Source organism: Carcharhinus amblyrhynchos, chromosome 1, assembly GCF_965287045.1.
Source record: "Carcharhinus amblyrhynchos chromosome 1, sCarAmb.v2.hapA, whole genome shotgun sequence".
Lineage (NCBI taxonomy): Eukaryota > Metazoa > Chordata > Chondrichthyes > Carcharhiniformes > Carcharhinidae > Carcharhinus > Carcharhinus amblyrhynchos.
Genome location: NC_137324.1, coordinates 77,939,159 through 77,954,978, shown reverse-complemented (window position 1 = coordinate 77,954,978; position 15,820 = coordinate 77,939,159). Strand labels below are relative to the sequence as shown.

At 42.0% G+C, this 15,820-nt stretch overlaps 1 protein-coding gene across 10 annotated transcripts in view; it reads left to right on the top strand.

Moving 5' to 3' along the window:
- exoc1 (exocyst complex component 1) overlaps positions 1-15,820 on the top strand; it is an 89,367-nt gene that overhangs the window by 64,151 nt on the left and 9,396 nt on the right. For all 10 annotated transcript variants that reach the window (XM_080187420.1, XM_080187402.1, XM_080187385.1 and 7 more), the window contains 6 exons: positions 990-1,100; positions 5,480-5,559; positions 7,254-7,491; positions 11,306-11,489; positions 11,576-11,775; positions 12,787-12,981. In XM_080187420.1, coding sequence (XP_080043546.1) covers positions 990-1,100; positions 5,480-5,559; positions 7,254-7,491; positions 11,306-11,489; positions 11,576-11,775; positions 12,787-12,981 — 1,008 coding nt within the window. The remainder of the gene's footprint in view (positions 1-989; positions 1,101-5,479; positions 5,560-7,253; positions 7,492-11,305; positions 11,490-11,575; positions 11,776-12,786; positions 12,982-15,820) is intronic.

The window sequence follows — 15,820 nt, the reverse complement described above, 5'->3', positions numbered from 1 at the left end:
TTCGTCAATGTGTTCAGTCACATTATCGAAGAACTCAACTAGGCTCGTAAGGCACGACCTGCCCTTGACAAATCCATGCTGACTATTCCTGATCATGTCAAACCTCTCCAAATGGTCGTAAATCTTGTCCCTCAGAAGCCTTTCCATCAGCTTACCAACCACTGAGGTCAGACTCACCGGTCGGTAATTTCCCGGGCTATCTCTGTTCCCTTTCTTGAAAATAGGGACTACATCCGCAATCCTCCAATCTTCCGGAACCTCTCCCGTCTCCATTGACGATGCAAAGATCATCGCCAGGGGCTCTGCAATCACTTCCCTCGCCTCCCACAGTATCCTGGGGTATATCCCATCTGGTCCCAGCGACTTATCAATCTTGATAGAATTCAAAAGTTCTAACACATCCTCCACCTTAATATCCACAAACTCAATCTTTTCCATCTGCTGCAAATCCGTGGCAAAATCTCCCAGATCAGCTTCCACCGTGAATACTGAGGCAAAGTACTCATTAAGCACCTCTGCCATTTCTTCTGGTTCCGCACAGACCTTTCCCCCTTCACCTTTTATAGGTCCTATCCCTTCTCTTCTCATCCTTTTACCTTTCACATATTTATAAAAGGCCTTGGGATTCTCCTTAATCTTACCCGCCAAGGTCTTCTCATGACCCCTTCTGACTCTCCTAATTTCCCTTTTAAGCTCCTTTCTACAGTCCTTATACTCCTCAAGACCCTTAACCTCTCCGAGTTCCCTAAACCTTTTGTACACCTTCCCTTTCCTCCTGACTAGGTTCAACACAGCCTTCGTGCACCACGGTTCCCGCGACCTACCAAAACCCCCTTGTCTCATCGGAACGTTGTCACGCATAGCTCCAGACAAACATTCCTTGAATATCCGCCACCTTCATGAACAGCTTCATGCATTATTGGTTTAGCATCGAGTCTCATTGTAGATAAGTATGATGTCTGGTTTTAAACATTGTTCCTTTTATACAGATTTTTGAGCAGGTCCTAAGTGAACTAGAACCCCTGTGTTTGGCTGAACAAGACTTCATTAGCAAATTCTTCAAGTTACAACAGAATCCAGCTTTACCAGGTTCTGTAATGGTGCGTCCTTTTCATACCACACAAGTAAATTTATATCTATGGAAAGAGGTGCTATTTTTATGTTTGAAGGAGGAGAATAGTCATGCATTATTTTTACAAAGAACAACCCAGCACGGGAAACAGGCCCTTCGGCCCAACGAGCCCGCGCCGCCGCATCCTCCTACACCTACCCTGCCCTGCGTGTATGCGTGTGGACCCCTTAACTTAGCCAGATTCAGGGGAGAATAGTGTCAATTTGGTATGCCAATCAGCCTAAGAGCACATCTTTGGGGTGTGGGAGGAAACCGGAGCGCCCGGAGGAAACCCACGCAACCACAGGGAGAATGCGCAAACTCCCACAGACACCGGCCCAAATCCATGTATCTGCACAGCTAGCAGTGCTAGTCACTGAGCTGTTGCGGTGCCCGTCTACTGGTCCAGGATCAAGCACACACACCGACATGAAGTACTAGGCCATTCCCGGAACCTCCAAGAGCAGCCCACGCACGACCCACCGTGTGCATGCCCCTTGTTTGACAACAAGGTGGACTGCCACCTGCGGAATAAAAAGACAAAAACGTTAACATGTAAGTCTGCATTTCCGGTGTCTCCCGAGGCTCTGAACCTATTTAATACCCCCTACTATAACCCTCCATCCTTGTTTCGCTCATGTGTCTAAGTAAACCTTAAACAAGTCCAACGTGCCTGCCTCCACCACCCTGCTCGGTCGCGCGTTCCATACCCCCACGACCCTCTGCGTGAAGAACCTTCCTCTCATATCCAAATTATACTTCACACTCCTCGCACTGAAACAGACACAGTGCAACCCACCAGTGTCCCTCGGAACCTCCTTCTCCCTGATAATTTTCCTTTCACCCAACTCTCTCCCGGCCCCAGTGTCTAATGGGCTATCAGCCGCATCCCCACCACCACCCCCCCCCCCCTCCCTATTAGTTTAAACCATTCCTAAACACACCAGCTAACCTCCCTGCTAAGACACTAGTTCCCCTCCCATTCAAATTCTCCCCACCCCTCCTATACAGTTGCCCTTCTCTCATAAATACCTCCCAGTGGTCTACAAAAGTAAAGCCCTCTACCCTACACCAATCCCTCAACCATGCATTCAGCTGCATGATCTCGTCATTCCTAGCCCTGCTGGTAGTAGGCAGCAACCCAGAGAATGCCACCCTGGAGGTCCTGCTCCTCAGTTTGGACCCCAATTCCCTAAATTGCCTACGGACATCTGCCCTATTCCTCCCTCCTACGTTCCTCTCCCCTACGTGTATTATTACCTCTGCCTGGGTCCCCTCCCCTTTCAAAATTCCCTCTACCCTTTCCGTTACGTCCTGTACCCCTGCTCCAGGGAGGCAGACCACCATCCTGGAGTCACGCCTCTGCCCACAGAACCTCCTGTCAATGCCTTGGACCCTCCCATCCCCTACCACTATCACCTTGCCAGCCCCCTTCTGTCCCTCTAAGTCATTCTGTCCCTCCTGCCTATCCTTCTGTGCCCCTGTGGATGAATCTTGGGGGGCCACTGGGGAGGCCGGGGGACCATGACTATTCTTCTTCTTCCTCCTTTACCATCATGTTTCTTAGACCGTGAGCCAAATCAGTTATATTTTGAATAATTGACTAAAAATAAAATTGCTTACTTTCTTTAAAGACTTGTGGCTTTTTGAAAATTGCAAACACCAGTGTAGTTGTGGTTGATAACAGGGGCAGTACAGTGGTTAGCACTGCTGCCTCACAGCACCAGGGTCCCGGGTTCAGTTCTTGGCTTGGCTCAGTGTCTGTGTGGACTTTGCACATTCTTCCCGTGTATGTTTGGGTGCTCCGGTGTCCTCCCACAGTCTAAAGATATGTGGGCTGGTTGGATTGGCCACACTAAATTGTCCATTATTGTCAGAGGGATTAGATAGGGTAAATGCATGGGGTTATGGGGATAGGGCCTGGGTGGGATTGTGGTTGGTGCAGACTCGATGGTCCAAATGGCCTCTTTCTGCACTACAGAATTCTGATACAGCTGCAGTTTTTTCTTTTGTTACATTTGAAATTTTCAGAAAGAACTTTTAAAATTATTAGATTTATTAAAGAATTTGCTAACCTTTTAATGTGCTCTATTTAAGTTTAAAATAGAATTTAGTGATTTAGTCATTTACAAACTTAATGCATTTCCTTTGTATTATGCAAGTTGTCTGAAACCATTAAAATTGCATTGCTCGTCAATAAAGATAGTGCCATGTAATCATTCTCTTGAATAATAAAGCTTTACTGGAAGTTCAGCAGACGTGAAAACAGATGTATACACCACTAGATACAAAGAATCGGAAAAGGAGAAATACAAAGTGTTAGCAACTTTATACTCGTATCAGTTTCAGCATATGTCATAACATTTGTGCCGAAAACATTTAAACAATATGACTTCATTTTTTTTTGATTAATTGGTGGTACAATTTGTGCAAATTGTTAAATATTTTGTGACTGTTCATCTTAGTCATCAAAATATTAAATGCAATATATTTGGTACTGCACGAATGACTACTCATCTCAATCCTAATTTCAGCTCTCCTTTCTCCTCCATAAAAACTCTACTAGCCATGTTTACAGTTTACTCTTCATCCACATGTGCTCACCCTAATGTTAATCACTGTTAAGGCCAATGTCAACAGCCTACCCCATGTTCAGCGCTCATCAAAGCCTTCACTCTCCCCAGTCCTGGACATTTTCATCTGCTAGGGCCTCAAGCAGGAAGACATTAATGTATGTGGTGCACAGCTGGCTTAACCACCCATTGTGAGGCCTGGCTTAAACACATCAAGCTCTGCTTGCCTCACTGTCCTCTGCCAAAATAGGCCACCACTATAAAGATTAGGATTGAAATGACCAAGGATGTGTACTCATTTGAGTGAGGTGCCAGGCACCAGGATGGCAACGATAACCCCAGACACCTTTTCTCTATAACTATCCTTAGCTTTAAAAGCGGTATCTGCAGTCTTTTTGTTGTAATTTCCTCTATCTCTCTGTCCCTGCAGCCCAGTCCATCACACTACAGCTGCTGACGTTCCTTTCTAAATTGAGTCAATGGAAATCTAGTTAATGAAGAGTGGAACAAAATGAGATAGGAAGCACTTCATTCAGAATGTGATAAATTCTGAGGACATGAATCTTCTTGCTCAAGAGTAGCATTCTCAGTTGCTTGAAGGCAGGTTTTCTGTTTGTCTCTTCAGTGCGCAACAGTACAAGGGGACAAAAGAAAACAGGTAAAATGATAAGAAATTATATCTTTGAAGCCCTTAGTGTATAAGCATTGTAGTCAATGGTGGAATCTTAGGAGGCAAGGTTTAAAGAACAAAGAAAATTACAGCACAGGAGTAGGCCCTTTGGTCCACCAAGCCTGCACCAACCATGCTGCCCGACTTAGCTAAAATCCCCTACCCTTCCAGGGACCATATCCCTCTATTCCCATGGTTTTTGATAAGAGAAGGGATTAAGGGTTATGGGGAGAGGGCGGGAAAGTGGAACTGAGCCACGACAGATCAGCCATGATCTTATTGAATGGCGGGGCAGGCTCGAAGGGCTAGATGGCCTACTCCTGCTCCTATTTCTTATGTTCTTATGTTCTTATGTTCTTATATTTATGTACTTGTCAAGATGCCCCTTAAATGTCACTACCATATCCGCTTCCACTACCTCCCCTTGCAATGAGTTCCAGGCACTCTCTACTCTCTGCATAAAAAATCTGCCTGGTACATCTCCTTTAAACCTTGCTCCTTGCACCTTAAATCCAAGCCCTCTAGTAATTGACTCTGCCACCCTGGGAAAAAGCTTCTGACTATCCACGCTGTCCATGCTTCTCATTAATCTTATAGACTTCTATCAGGTCACCTCTCAACCTTGTCGCTCCAGTGAGAACAAACCAAGTTTCTCCAACCTCTCCTCATAGCTAATGCCCTCTGTACCAGGCAACATCCTGGTAAATCTTTTCTGTACCCTCTCCAAAGCCTCCACATCCTTTTGGTAGTGTGGCGACCAGAATTGAACACTATATTCCAAGTGCCTAAGGTTCTATAAAGACATGACTTGTCAATTTTTAAACTCAATACCCCGGCCGGTGAAGGCAAGCATGCTGTATGCCTTCTTGACCTCCTTCTCCACCTGCAATGCCACTTTCAGTGTGACTTGTGTACCTGTGCATCCAGATCCCTTTGCCTATCAATACTCTTAAGGGTTCTGCCATTTACTGTATATTTCCTATCTGTGTTAGACTTTCAAAATGCATTACCTCACATTTGTCAAATTTAGAGCCAGGCCCAGGAGGGAACAAATATATGTTAAAGTTACCTTAAATAGAATGACCTTTAGTATATTCATGTCATTATATCTTTTATTAATATCAGGCAGACTCTATTGAAGTAGATGGAGGACTTCTGTCTCGGCAACATAGCCTTTTGGGAGACAGGCATTCGGTGCCATCGGAGTAAGTATTGCACCTGGTATTATCAATGTGCTTGGCAACAACATTAACAAAAACTTTCTGTGGTTTGTGAATTATTGGGAGAAACTCTCAGCTATCCCCAGGACTTTATTTTGTGGTCTCTGATCAAAAATAACGCCTGATAATGACAATGTGAGAACTTTGCTAAATGGCCATGGAGAACAAGTTTGGTGCATACACCCCAATAAAAAAAAAATGAGGCACATGAAATATTTTATTTTTAATAATTTAATCATCTTGTAGTTATCCCAGGAGTTGACAGAAACCCTTGCCATCATTTCTGACTTACCGCTATATTAAGAGCTGTCTTCTGATCTCAGACTGTGGTATAATAATCATTATCAGGTCATATCTTCAGCTTTGAATCATAAAACAATGTTATGAGGTGTAGCTGTTAAACAAAAGCAAAGAAAGCATAGCATTTGCTTTGTAGAATTTGTATCTTTGTAGAATTTTTAATTCACATTTTCTCATCAAATACACAATATCAAAAGAATGCAACACTTTGTTAACTTGCATACAACTTACTTAATACAGCTTGTATGTGGAGTTTGACTCAACTAACCTCCAGCCTGTATCTGGGCCTGAGAACAGGTGATCTGGTTCTTGTTGATATGTTTTGCAGTCTGACTGAGACTAAAGGCAATTGAATAAAACTTCCAATCAAACAAAAACTTAAGATGTGGACGATTTCACTGATTCCAGGTGTTGTTTCCTGGATCCTTACAATAGACAGATGATACAAATCCTTTTGTCAGTAGGTTCTAAAACCGTATCTGAATTAGTTGATCACTTACAGAACAACGCATGTCAGCATACCAAAACAACTCTCAGCCAAAATCTATTCTTAGTATATTTTGTAAACTGGTGACAATTCTGAGAAATGGTCTATTTAATTAAGCACGCAACTTTGGAAAATCTATTGCAGTGGGACGGCATGGTGGCACACTGGTTAGCACTGTTGCTTCACAGTGCCAGAGATTCAGGTTTGATTCCTGGCTTGGGTGACAGTCTGTGTGGAGTTTGCACATTCTCCCCTGTCTGCGTGGGTTTCCTCCCACAATCCAAAGATGAGCAGGTTAGGTAGATTGGTCATGCTAATTCTCCCTCAGTGTACCCGAACAGGTGCCAGAGTGTAACAACTAGGAGATTTTCACAGTAACTTCATTGCCATGTGAATGAAAACCTACTTGTAACTAATAAATAAATAAACTGACTTTTCTAAATCAAACTAAGCATTAACTGTCAATCAGCAAAATGTACAATGATTGTCAGTGCCTTATACATACTCAAATGTTTGGACTTCTGATTATAATTGAAACAGAAATGCCCTATTTGTTATTGTACTTTTTCATTACAAAGTATAACGTGTGAGCTATAAAGATAAATTAGCTTTGCTCTGATGGATAACTTTGGATTTGATTTGTACTTTATCTTGAAAAAAGTTGTTCAGTCTGTTTTTATAGCTTTTATCCCAAGTACATTTGTTACAATAGGTTTTCAGAAAATCAATGCATCGTCTAATAGCTGCACTATCTTTTTCATTTGTGTCCTTTTGGACAGCAAACTAATATTAATGGTTTTCTATGTCAAAAGGGCTGAATATTGAGTTGTGTGTGGAGGAATCTTTCAAAGTTTAATTGTGTGATGATAAACCACATTGTATATAATTGCAGAAAAGAGGAAGCAGGCATTATTCGATCGATGATGATAAAAGTTTTCCGCTGTATTGAGCCAGAGCTAAACAACCTCATTTCACTCGGAGACAAGATTGACAGCTTTAACTCGTTGTATATGTTGGTGAAAATGAGCCACCACGTTTGGACAGCAGAGAATGTGGATCCTGCTTCCTTTCTCAGTACCACGTTAGGGAACGTCCTCGTAACAGTCAAGAGGAATTTTGATAAATGCATTGTAAGTTAATTTTTTTTTGTTTAAGAAAATTTTACCTGAAACAAATAAGTTATTACTTCAAGTTATGTCTGATGGTTTTGGCTGCATTTAATTCATAAGTATTGTGCCCAGCAGGTTTTATCCATAACCAGAGATGTACACAGAAATTATTTCCTAGTTTAGAACCTATTGAAAAGGAACAGAACTAAGTGTCATGAAATGGATAATAAGCAGGTTGTATGTTGGGCAGTGTCTTCTCAAAGTAACATAAGAACATTACTTGTTATTCTGTTCGCTGTCATGGACTGTTGCTAATTTAGAAATGTATTTCAATTTTTTTTACTGTCAGTTTTCTCTGCTGAAGATATTGCCTTCTTTTGGATACATTTCCTGGGTGCAACACATCCTTTAGCATCTGACCCATTGAATCATCCTTCAAGGATGAGTTTTGGAAGATTATTTTAATATTGAACTCGAACCACTGAATAGTGATTAAGAGTAGGAGCTTTGCCCAATTTTCCTCCCCTAATCCAGGGATACTGAGGTAAATTTTGGCACCCCCGTGACAACTGATTTTAGTTAACTCTGCATAAACTGGGAATTAATCTTAGCCTTACTTGATTGTGAGATTCAGCTGGTTAATGTACCACAAAATCCTGACAGGGAAGAAGAAGGCCATTTAGCTCATCATGTCTGTGCAGACTCTCCAAACGGGCTCTTACCAGGCTCTTGCTATCCTACTCCCTTTCAGGAGTTTTTTCTGAGTGCTTGTGGAGCTGGCTTCAAGGATCTGTTCAACGGTCCTCCCATTTAATCTAAAGGTTTTTTTAAATTAATTCACAGGATGTGGGTTTCACTGGTTAGGCTTTGTTGATGAAATTTTTCTTGTGCCATTATATGTCACTGCTACTCCAGATCTCACTGCAGTACAAGAGTGTGGTAATGGCCCCTATATTATACTTCAGTTGACTTGCAGAACTCTTTGTTGTCCAACACTCACTGCATGGCCTGCAGAGGCTAAGCTGGCATGACTGATCCTTTGTTGGATCCGCTCGTTAATTGTGGCCTTTTGAGAGCAGAGACTGCTCAAGTATGGAGAGAGCTCAACCTATTACAGAATCTCTCCTTCAACATGTTTAGGAGGTGGACTATTTGTTTGATAAGGCGACGGTTGATATGAGTTTTGTTTTGGCAATGTTAACAGGATATGCTTAGTTTCATGTATGCAGTATTGGAGAGATCAAGAGTGGCTTGTAAATCTGGTGCAGAATGGGCAACGACGCTGCAGTCAGCCGCATAAAATATAGGAGCAGAATTAGGCCATTCAGCCTATCAGGTCTGCTCTGCCATTGAGTCATGGCTGATAGGTTTCTCGAGCCCATTCGCCTGCATTTTTTTCCATAACCTTTGATCCCCTTTAGCAATCAAGAACCGATCTATCGCTGTCTCAAACACATTCAATAACCTGGCTTCCACAACCTTCTGTATGTATGTGCATTTTTGGCACGGAGGCAGCCAAGGTTGAAGAGTTATCCACGTAGGTGGTATTTAATGCTCAAACCAAAGGCAATTGACCTTTGATAAGGTGAATAGGTACTGTCTCGTAGATTAGAAATAGTATGAGGATTATCTCACAGCCTTGTTTAATGTTGATCTGGACTTAGAAGGCAAGTGTTTTCACTCATTCAAGGCAGTTGCAATGACGCCATTATGAAGCAGTTGCAGTACACTGATGAAGTTTCTTGATCATCCAAGTCTTTGGATAATCCCCAAAATCTCAAATTACGGAATCAAATTTTTCAGTCAGGATGAATGCATTGTTTATTTATTTTATTTTTATTATTGTCACAAGTAGGCTTACATTAATACTGCAACCAAGTCACTGTGAAAATCCCTAGTCGCCACACTCTGGTGCCAGTTCGGATACACTGAGGGAGAATTTAGCATGATCAGTGCACCTAACCAGCGCATCTTTCGGATTGTGGGAGGAAACTGGAGCGCTCGGAGGAAAACCACGCAGACATGGGGCGAATGTGCAAATTCCACACCGACAATGACCCAACCTGGGTCCCTGAAACTGTGAGGCAGTAGTGCTAACCACTGTGCCACCATGCCGCCCCTCTGAAGAGTTCCTGCTGTTGTTCTCAACAAGTTAGTGGGCATTTGGTCACATCATCATGCATATTATAGGTCCCTACAGTGAGGAAGGAGGCCATTTGGTCCATCAAGTTCACAATTCCACCCAGGCTCTATCTCTGTAACTCCATGCATTTACCCTAGCTAGACCCTGAGGGGTAATTTAGCATAGCCAGTCTACCTAACCCACATATCTTTGGACTGTAGGAGGAAACTGGATCACCCAGAGGAAACCCATGCAGACACGGGGAGAACGTGCAAACTTCACACAGACAGTAATCCAAGCTGGGAATCGAACCTTGGTCCCTGGTGCTGTGAGGCAGCAGTGCTAACCACTGGGCCACCCATGCACTCAGTTTGTGGATTTGGAAGGAGAAAGACACCCCCTCCCTTTGCTCCCCACCACTCACTGACTTCAGGAGCGCAACAGTTGTGACGATCTTCCAGAAGGGAGATAAAGCGTGCTGCGAAAACTATTAAGGTTTTTCCCTTTAATCCATTGCAAAGAAAATCCTGATATGCATTCTCCTGAATCACCTTCTTCTGGTGGCTAAGGAGATCTTCCCAGATTCTCTGTGGCTTTAGATCTTTCAGACCAACCCTAACATGGTCTTTTGCCAGATAATACCAACTAAAAAAAAAGTTAAGTGATGCATTTATTCTGTTGTGCCTGATGTAGAGTAAAACATAGCTTTCTCAACATATATTGAACAATGCAGTCCGTGGTGTCATAAATAAGTAAAGGATCTTTGACATTCTTTTGGTTGGACAGTATGATGTAAGATTTTAATTGTTTATTTAAAATGTTTCAAGTTTTGAAATAGAATAAAAGTTCAACACCTTTTAACAATATCCAAAGAAATCAGCTGAACTAACAAACTTAGTCAGTGTGCAAGTAGTCAGAGTTCGAGACTGATGCTAACAAAATTGATTTTGAGTATTGCTGAAGAAAGGGACGTGCAGTACAAATTGATATTCTCTTCACTGTTGGTTATCTTGTGAGCTGTTTTGGTGAGAGGAAGATGAAAAGCTTTGATAGCGTGTTTTTTTTTTCAGCAATGCTTAAGTTCTATACTACCAAACAACTATTTAAAATTGATATATATGTTACTCAAGTTTCCAATGAGTAAGACGCGGGTTCGTGGGTTTTTGATAAGAGAGGGGATTAAGGGTTATGGGGAGAGGGCGGGAAAGTGGAACTGAGCCACGACAGATCAGCCATGATCTTATTGAATGGCGGGGCAGGCTCGAAGGGCTAGATGGCCTACTCCTGCTCCTATTTCTTATGTTCTTATGTTCTCATGAATTTTTGTTTTGCCTCAACATCTTCTGCAGTGGACAAGGGATTCAGATAATTGCACATGTATAACAAAGGTTCACCAGACTTGTTCCAACGATGGCGAGACTATTTTATGAAGTGTTTCTCTGCCTCAGAGGGCTTTGGAAGCTCAGTCACTGAGTATGTTTAAAGAGAGATTGATAGATTTCTGATTAGCAATATCTAAATAGTGGGTGTAAAAGCCATTGGACTGTCCAGTCAGCCATGATGGTATTGAATGGCAGAACAGGCTCAATGGGCTGAATGACCTATTCCTGCTCCTATGTTCCCATAAAGATTGTAGACTTCAGTGTAATGACCACATTTCAGATCAATGAATACACAAAGCTGAATTAGTTTGCCATTTGTATGTTCTTTCAGTTAAATCAAGTTAAGCAAATGGAAGAAGTGAAGATATCAAAGAAGAGTAAAGTTGGAATTCTACCATTTGTTAGTGGGTTTGAAGAGTTTGCAGAACTGGCAGAATCCATCTTCAGAAATGCTGAGCGCAGGGGAGACTTGGACAAGGCCTACACGAAACTAATTCGGGCTGTGTACAACAATGGTGAGAGGCTTTGAAATGTGAACTGAATAATACCTATTTGTGATAGTGTCTTTTGTGTGATAATTTATGGTGTATTCCATTCTCAGTTGAAAAAGTGGCTAGTGAAAGTCAGAAGACTCCACGAGATGTTGTGATGATGGAAAATTTTCATCACATTTTTTCAACACTGTCTCGCCTTAAAATTGCATGCCTTGAAACAGAAAGGAGAGAAGCCAAGCACAAATATACAGAGCATCTACAATCTTATGTAATATACTCTCTGGGGCAACCGCTTGAGAAACTTAATGTGAGTTTTCTTTATTCCACTCAAGTAGAATACTTTGATCGTGCCCTTAATCTGAAATTGCTAAGATCTCTTGAGATAGTGTAGTTATCAGCGTAATGTTTTGCTCAAACATTAATTTTGGACTGGATACAATAATATTTAATCGTCTGCCCTGAAACTTTCTTCTGTTCCATGTGACATCACTTAATGTACTGCTGGGAATGTTAATAATGTGGGACCTTCATGGTTATAAGGAAACAAGCAATTTTTTGGCTCATGAAGATGCTTGTTATCCAGTTAAAAATAAGTGAATATTAAATCAGAATATTAGCAAACTATTTGTGATAACTCCAAACACGGAGTCCTATGCTTTTTCGAAAAAGTATATAAAAGCAAAATGACTATTTGAAATATTCGTCTCAAGAAACAGTGCAAAACTTTATAACCTCCAACTGATTTTTAAAGTAAAAAAAATTATACAAGTGACTTAATTATCCAAAGTAATATCAATTTCCATCATTATGATTTGCAATGGCATAACTGTTCAGACCAGTTAAGAATACAAATAACACCACTAGGAATTTTTAAGTGAAAAAAATTGCATAATTGGAACTGATGAAACGGAAGTTCAATTCGTTTAAATTTTTCATATTTATTTAGATGGAACTCCTAATATGACAATATGTTGGAATATTAATGAAATTTGCAGCCACTGAAAAACTTAGTTTGAGTCTAAACAGTATTTAATGTAGATGTGTTTGAAATCTGACTGGGATTGAAAGTAATTGTGGGAAATAGTCATATTTTTGTTAGCATATTCTCGGAAAGCAAATCACAACAAAAATGCTAGCCCAGAAAAACTAGAAAGAACTACACGTCTGATGATCATGCTTTAGTTTGTTGGGGTGTACTTGTTGAAGTCACATTTGTTATGGATTAAATTTACCATGAAAAATCCTATGGAGCATTGAATAAACTAAAGCGTTTTAATTATTGGTGGTGTTATTATTAATTAGTTTCTTGCAAATGCAGCATTTCTTTGAAGGAATTGAAGCTCGTGTGGCTCAGGGTATCAGGGAAGAGGAAGTAAGCTATCAGCTAGCCTTCAACAAGCAAGAGCTGCGAAAGGTAATTAAAGAGTATCCTGGAAAGGAAGTGAAAAAAGGACTGGACAATCTGTACAAAAAAGTGGACAAACATCTCTGTGAGGAGGAAAACTTGCTGCAGGTGAGTGTCATGGAATGTCGGAAATTAAATTCTAATTCAGCTTAACTTTTTTTAAAATTAATTCACGAATGGGGGCATCACTGTCCAGCCAGCATTTATTGGTCATTTCTAAACACTTTTGAAGGTGGCAGTCAGTTGTCCCTTGAAACGCTGCCATCCATGAGATTGGCAATTTGACCCAGCAATGGGTGGCAATATGTTTTCAAGGCAGATGATATGTGACTTGGAGATGGAGTTTGAGTTGGTGGTGTTTACAAGTGGCTACTGCCCTTATCTTTCCAGATAGTGGAGGTTGTGGGTTAGGAACTTTTCAAGTTGCTGCAGTGCACCTTGTAGATGGTATACACTGTTGTTAAAGTGTGCCAGTCTTGGGGAGATTTTAAAGGTGGGGTATCAATCAAAAGGATTTCTTTGCCTTAAATGGTATTGAGCTTCTGGAGTGTCATTGGAGATGCATTGATTGAGGCAAGTAGCGGATAGTTGTTAGACTCCAGGTTTATGGCTTGCAGGTGGTGAAAAGGAGTTTAAAGTTTATTTATTAGTGTCACCAGTAGGCTTACATTAACAGTGCAATGAAGTTACTGTGAAAATCACCTAGTCACCACACTACGGCGCCTGTTTGGGTACACAGGGAAAATTTCATGGCCAATCTACCTAACCAATACGACTTTCAGACTGTGGGAGGAAACCGAGCACCCGGAGGAAACCCATGCAGACATGGGGAGAATGTGTAGATTCCACACAGTTACCCAAGCCAGGAATTGAACCCAGGTCCCTGGCGCTGTGAGGCAGCAGTGCTAGCCACTGTTTGGCCAAGGCTTTGGAAAATTAAGATATTGGGTCAGTCACCACACAATATCCAGCCCCTGAACTGCTTTTGTAATTACAATATTCACATGTATTTACATGATCTAGTTAAGTTTCTGCTTAATGGTGATGCTTAGGATATTGGGGGTGGCGGGGGAATGACTGTCAAGGAGAGCTTGTTAGACTTTTTCTTGTTGGAGCTAGTGATTGCCTGGCACTTGTGTCATGAATGTTATTTGCCACTTATCGACCGAAAAGATAAGTATTTGTTGATGTATAAAGTAGACATAAACAAAATGCACCATAAACAATGTGTATAATTTGCCGGGGGATGGGTACCTGTGTAAGGAGTCCGAGGACGAGGGAGCAAGGACAAAATGTGGGGAGAAAGTTCCAACTATATCAAAAATCAGGAAAAAAGTTATAAGGACGGAGAATTCAGGAGATGTTATTCATGGAAGCATTAGAATTCAAAAAGAAGGTACAAAAACTAGCGTGAGGACACTTTATCTGAATGCTTGTAGCATTCAAAACAAGGTAAATGAGTTGGCAGCACAAATCATTGCAAACGAATATGATTTGGTGACCATTACAGAGACATGGTTGCAGGATGGTCATGATTAGGAGTTAAATATCCGGGGGTATCGAACTGTTTGGAGAGACTGACAGGAAGGTGAGGGAAGTGGTGTAGCTCTGATATTTAAGGATGACATCAGGGTGATAGTGAGAGATGATACAGGTTCTATGGAAAAAAAGGTTGAATCCACTTGGATGGAAATTAGAAATAGTAAGGAGAAAAAGTCACTGATAGGTGTAGTCTATAGGCCACCAAATAATGACATCATGGTGGGGTGAGAAATAAACAAAGAAATAACTGATGCATGTAAAATGGTGCAACAGTTATCATGGGGGATTTTAATCTACATGTCAGTTGGCCAAACCAGGTCAGTCAAGGCAGCCTTGAGGAGGAGTTCATGGAATGATTCCATGATAGTTTCCTTGAACAGTATGTAGTGGAACTGTCAAGGAAGCAAGCTATCCTAAATCTGGTCATGTGTAATGAGACAGGAATAATTAATGATCTTATAGTTAGGGATCCTCTTGGAAGAAAAGATCACAGTATAAGAACATAAGAAATAGGAGCAGGAGTAGGCCATCTAGCCCTTCGAGCCTGCCCCGCCATTCAATAAGATCATGGCTGATCTGTCGTGGCTCAGTTCCACTTTCCCGCCCTCTCCCCATAACCCTTAATCCCCTCTCTTATCAAGAACCCATCAACCCGCTTCTTAAAAATATTTAGCGAGGCAGCCTCCACCACTTCAACGGGCAGAGAATTCCAGAGATTCACCACCCTTTGAGTGAAGAAGTTCCTCCTCAACTCCGTTCTAAACCGCCCCCCTTTTATCTTGAGGCTGTGCCCCCTAGTCCTACTGTCTTTTTTGAGCGGGAAGAGTCTCTCCACCTCTATCCTATCCATCCCATTCGTCATCTTATACGTCTCAATGAGATCTCCCCTCATTCTTGTAAACTCTAACGAGTACAAGCCCAGTTTATTCAGCCTCTCCTCATAGCTCAATCCCCTCAACTCCGGTATCAGCCTAGTAAACCTCCTCTGCACTCCCTCCAGGGCTAAAATATCCTTGCGCAGGTGCGGCGCCCAAAACTGCACACAGTACTCCAGCTGCGGCCTCACCAATGCCCTATACAGCTGCAGCAAGACCTCCCTACTTTTATATTCAATCCCCCTCGCTATGAAGGCCAGCATCCCATTCGCCTTCCTGACCACCTGCTGCACCTGCAAGCTGGGTTTTTGCGATTCATGCACAAGGACCCCGAGGTCCCTCTGCACCGTCGCCTGCTGCAGTTTTTCGCCACGTAAGTAATAGTCCTTCCTACCATTCTTCCTACCAAAGTGGACCACCTCACACTTGCCAACATTAAATTCCATTTGCCATTTCCTGGCCCATTCGCCCAGCCTATCTAGATCCTTCTGCAGACTCTCCACACCCTCCGCACAATTTGCCTTTCCCCC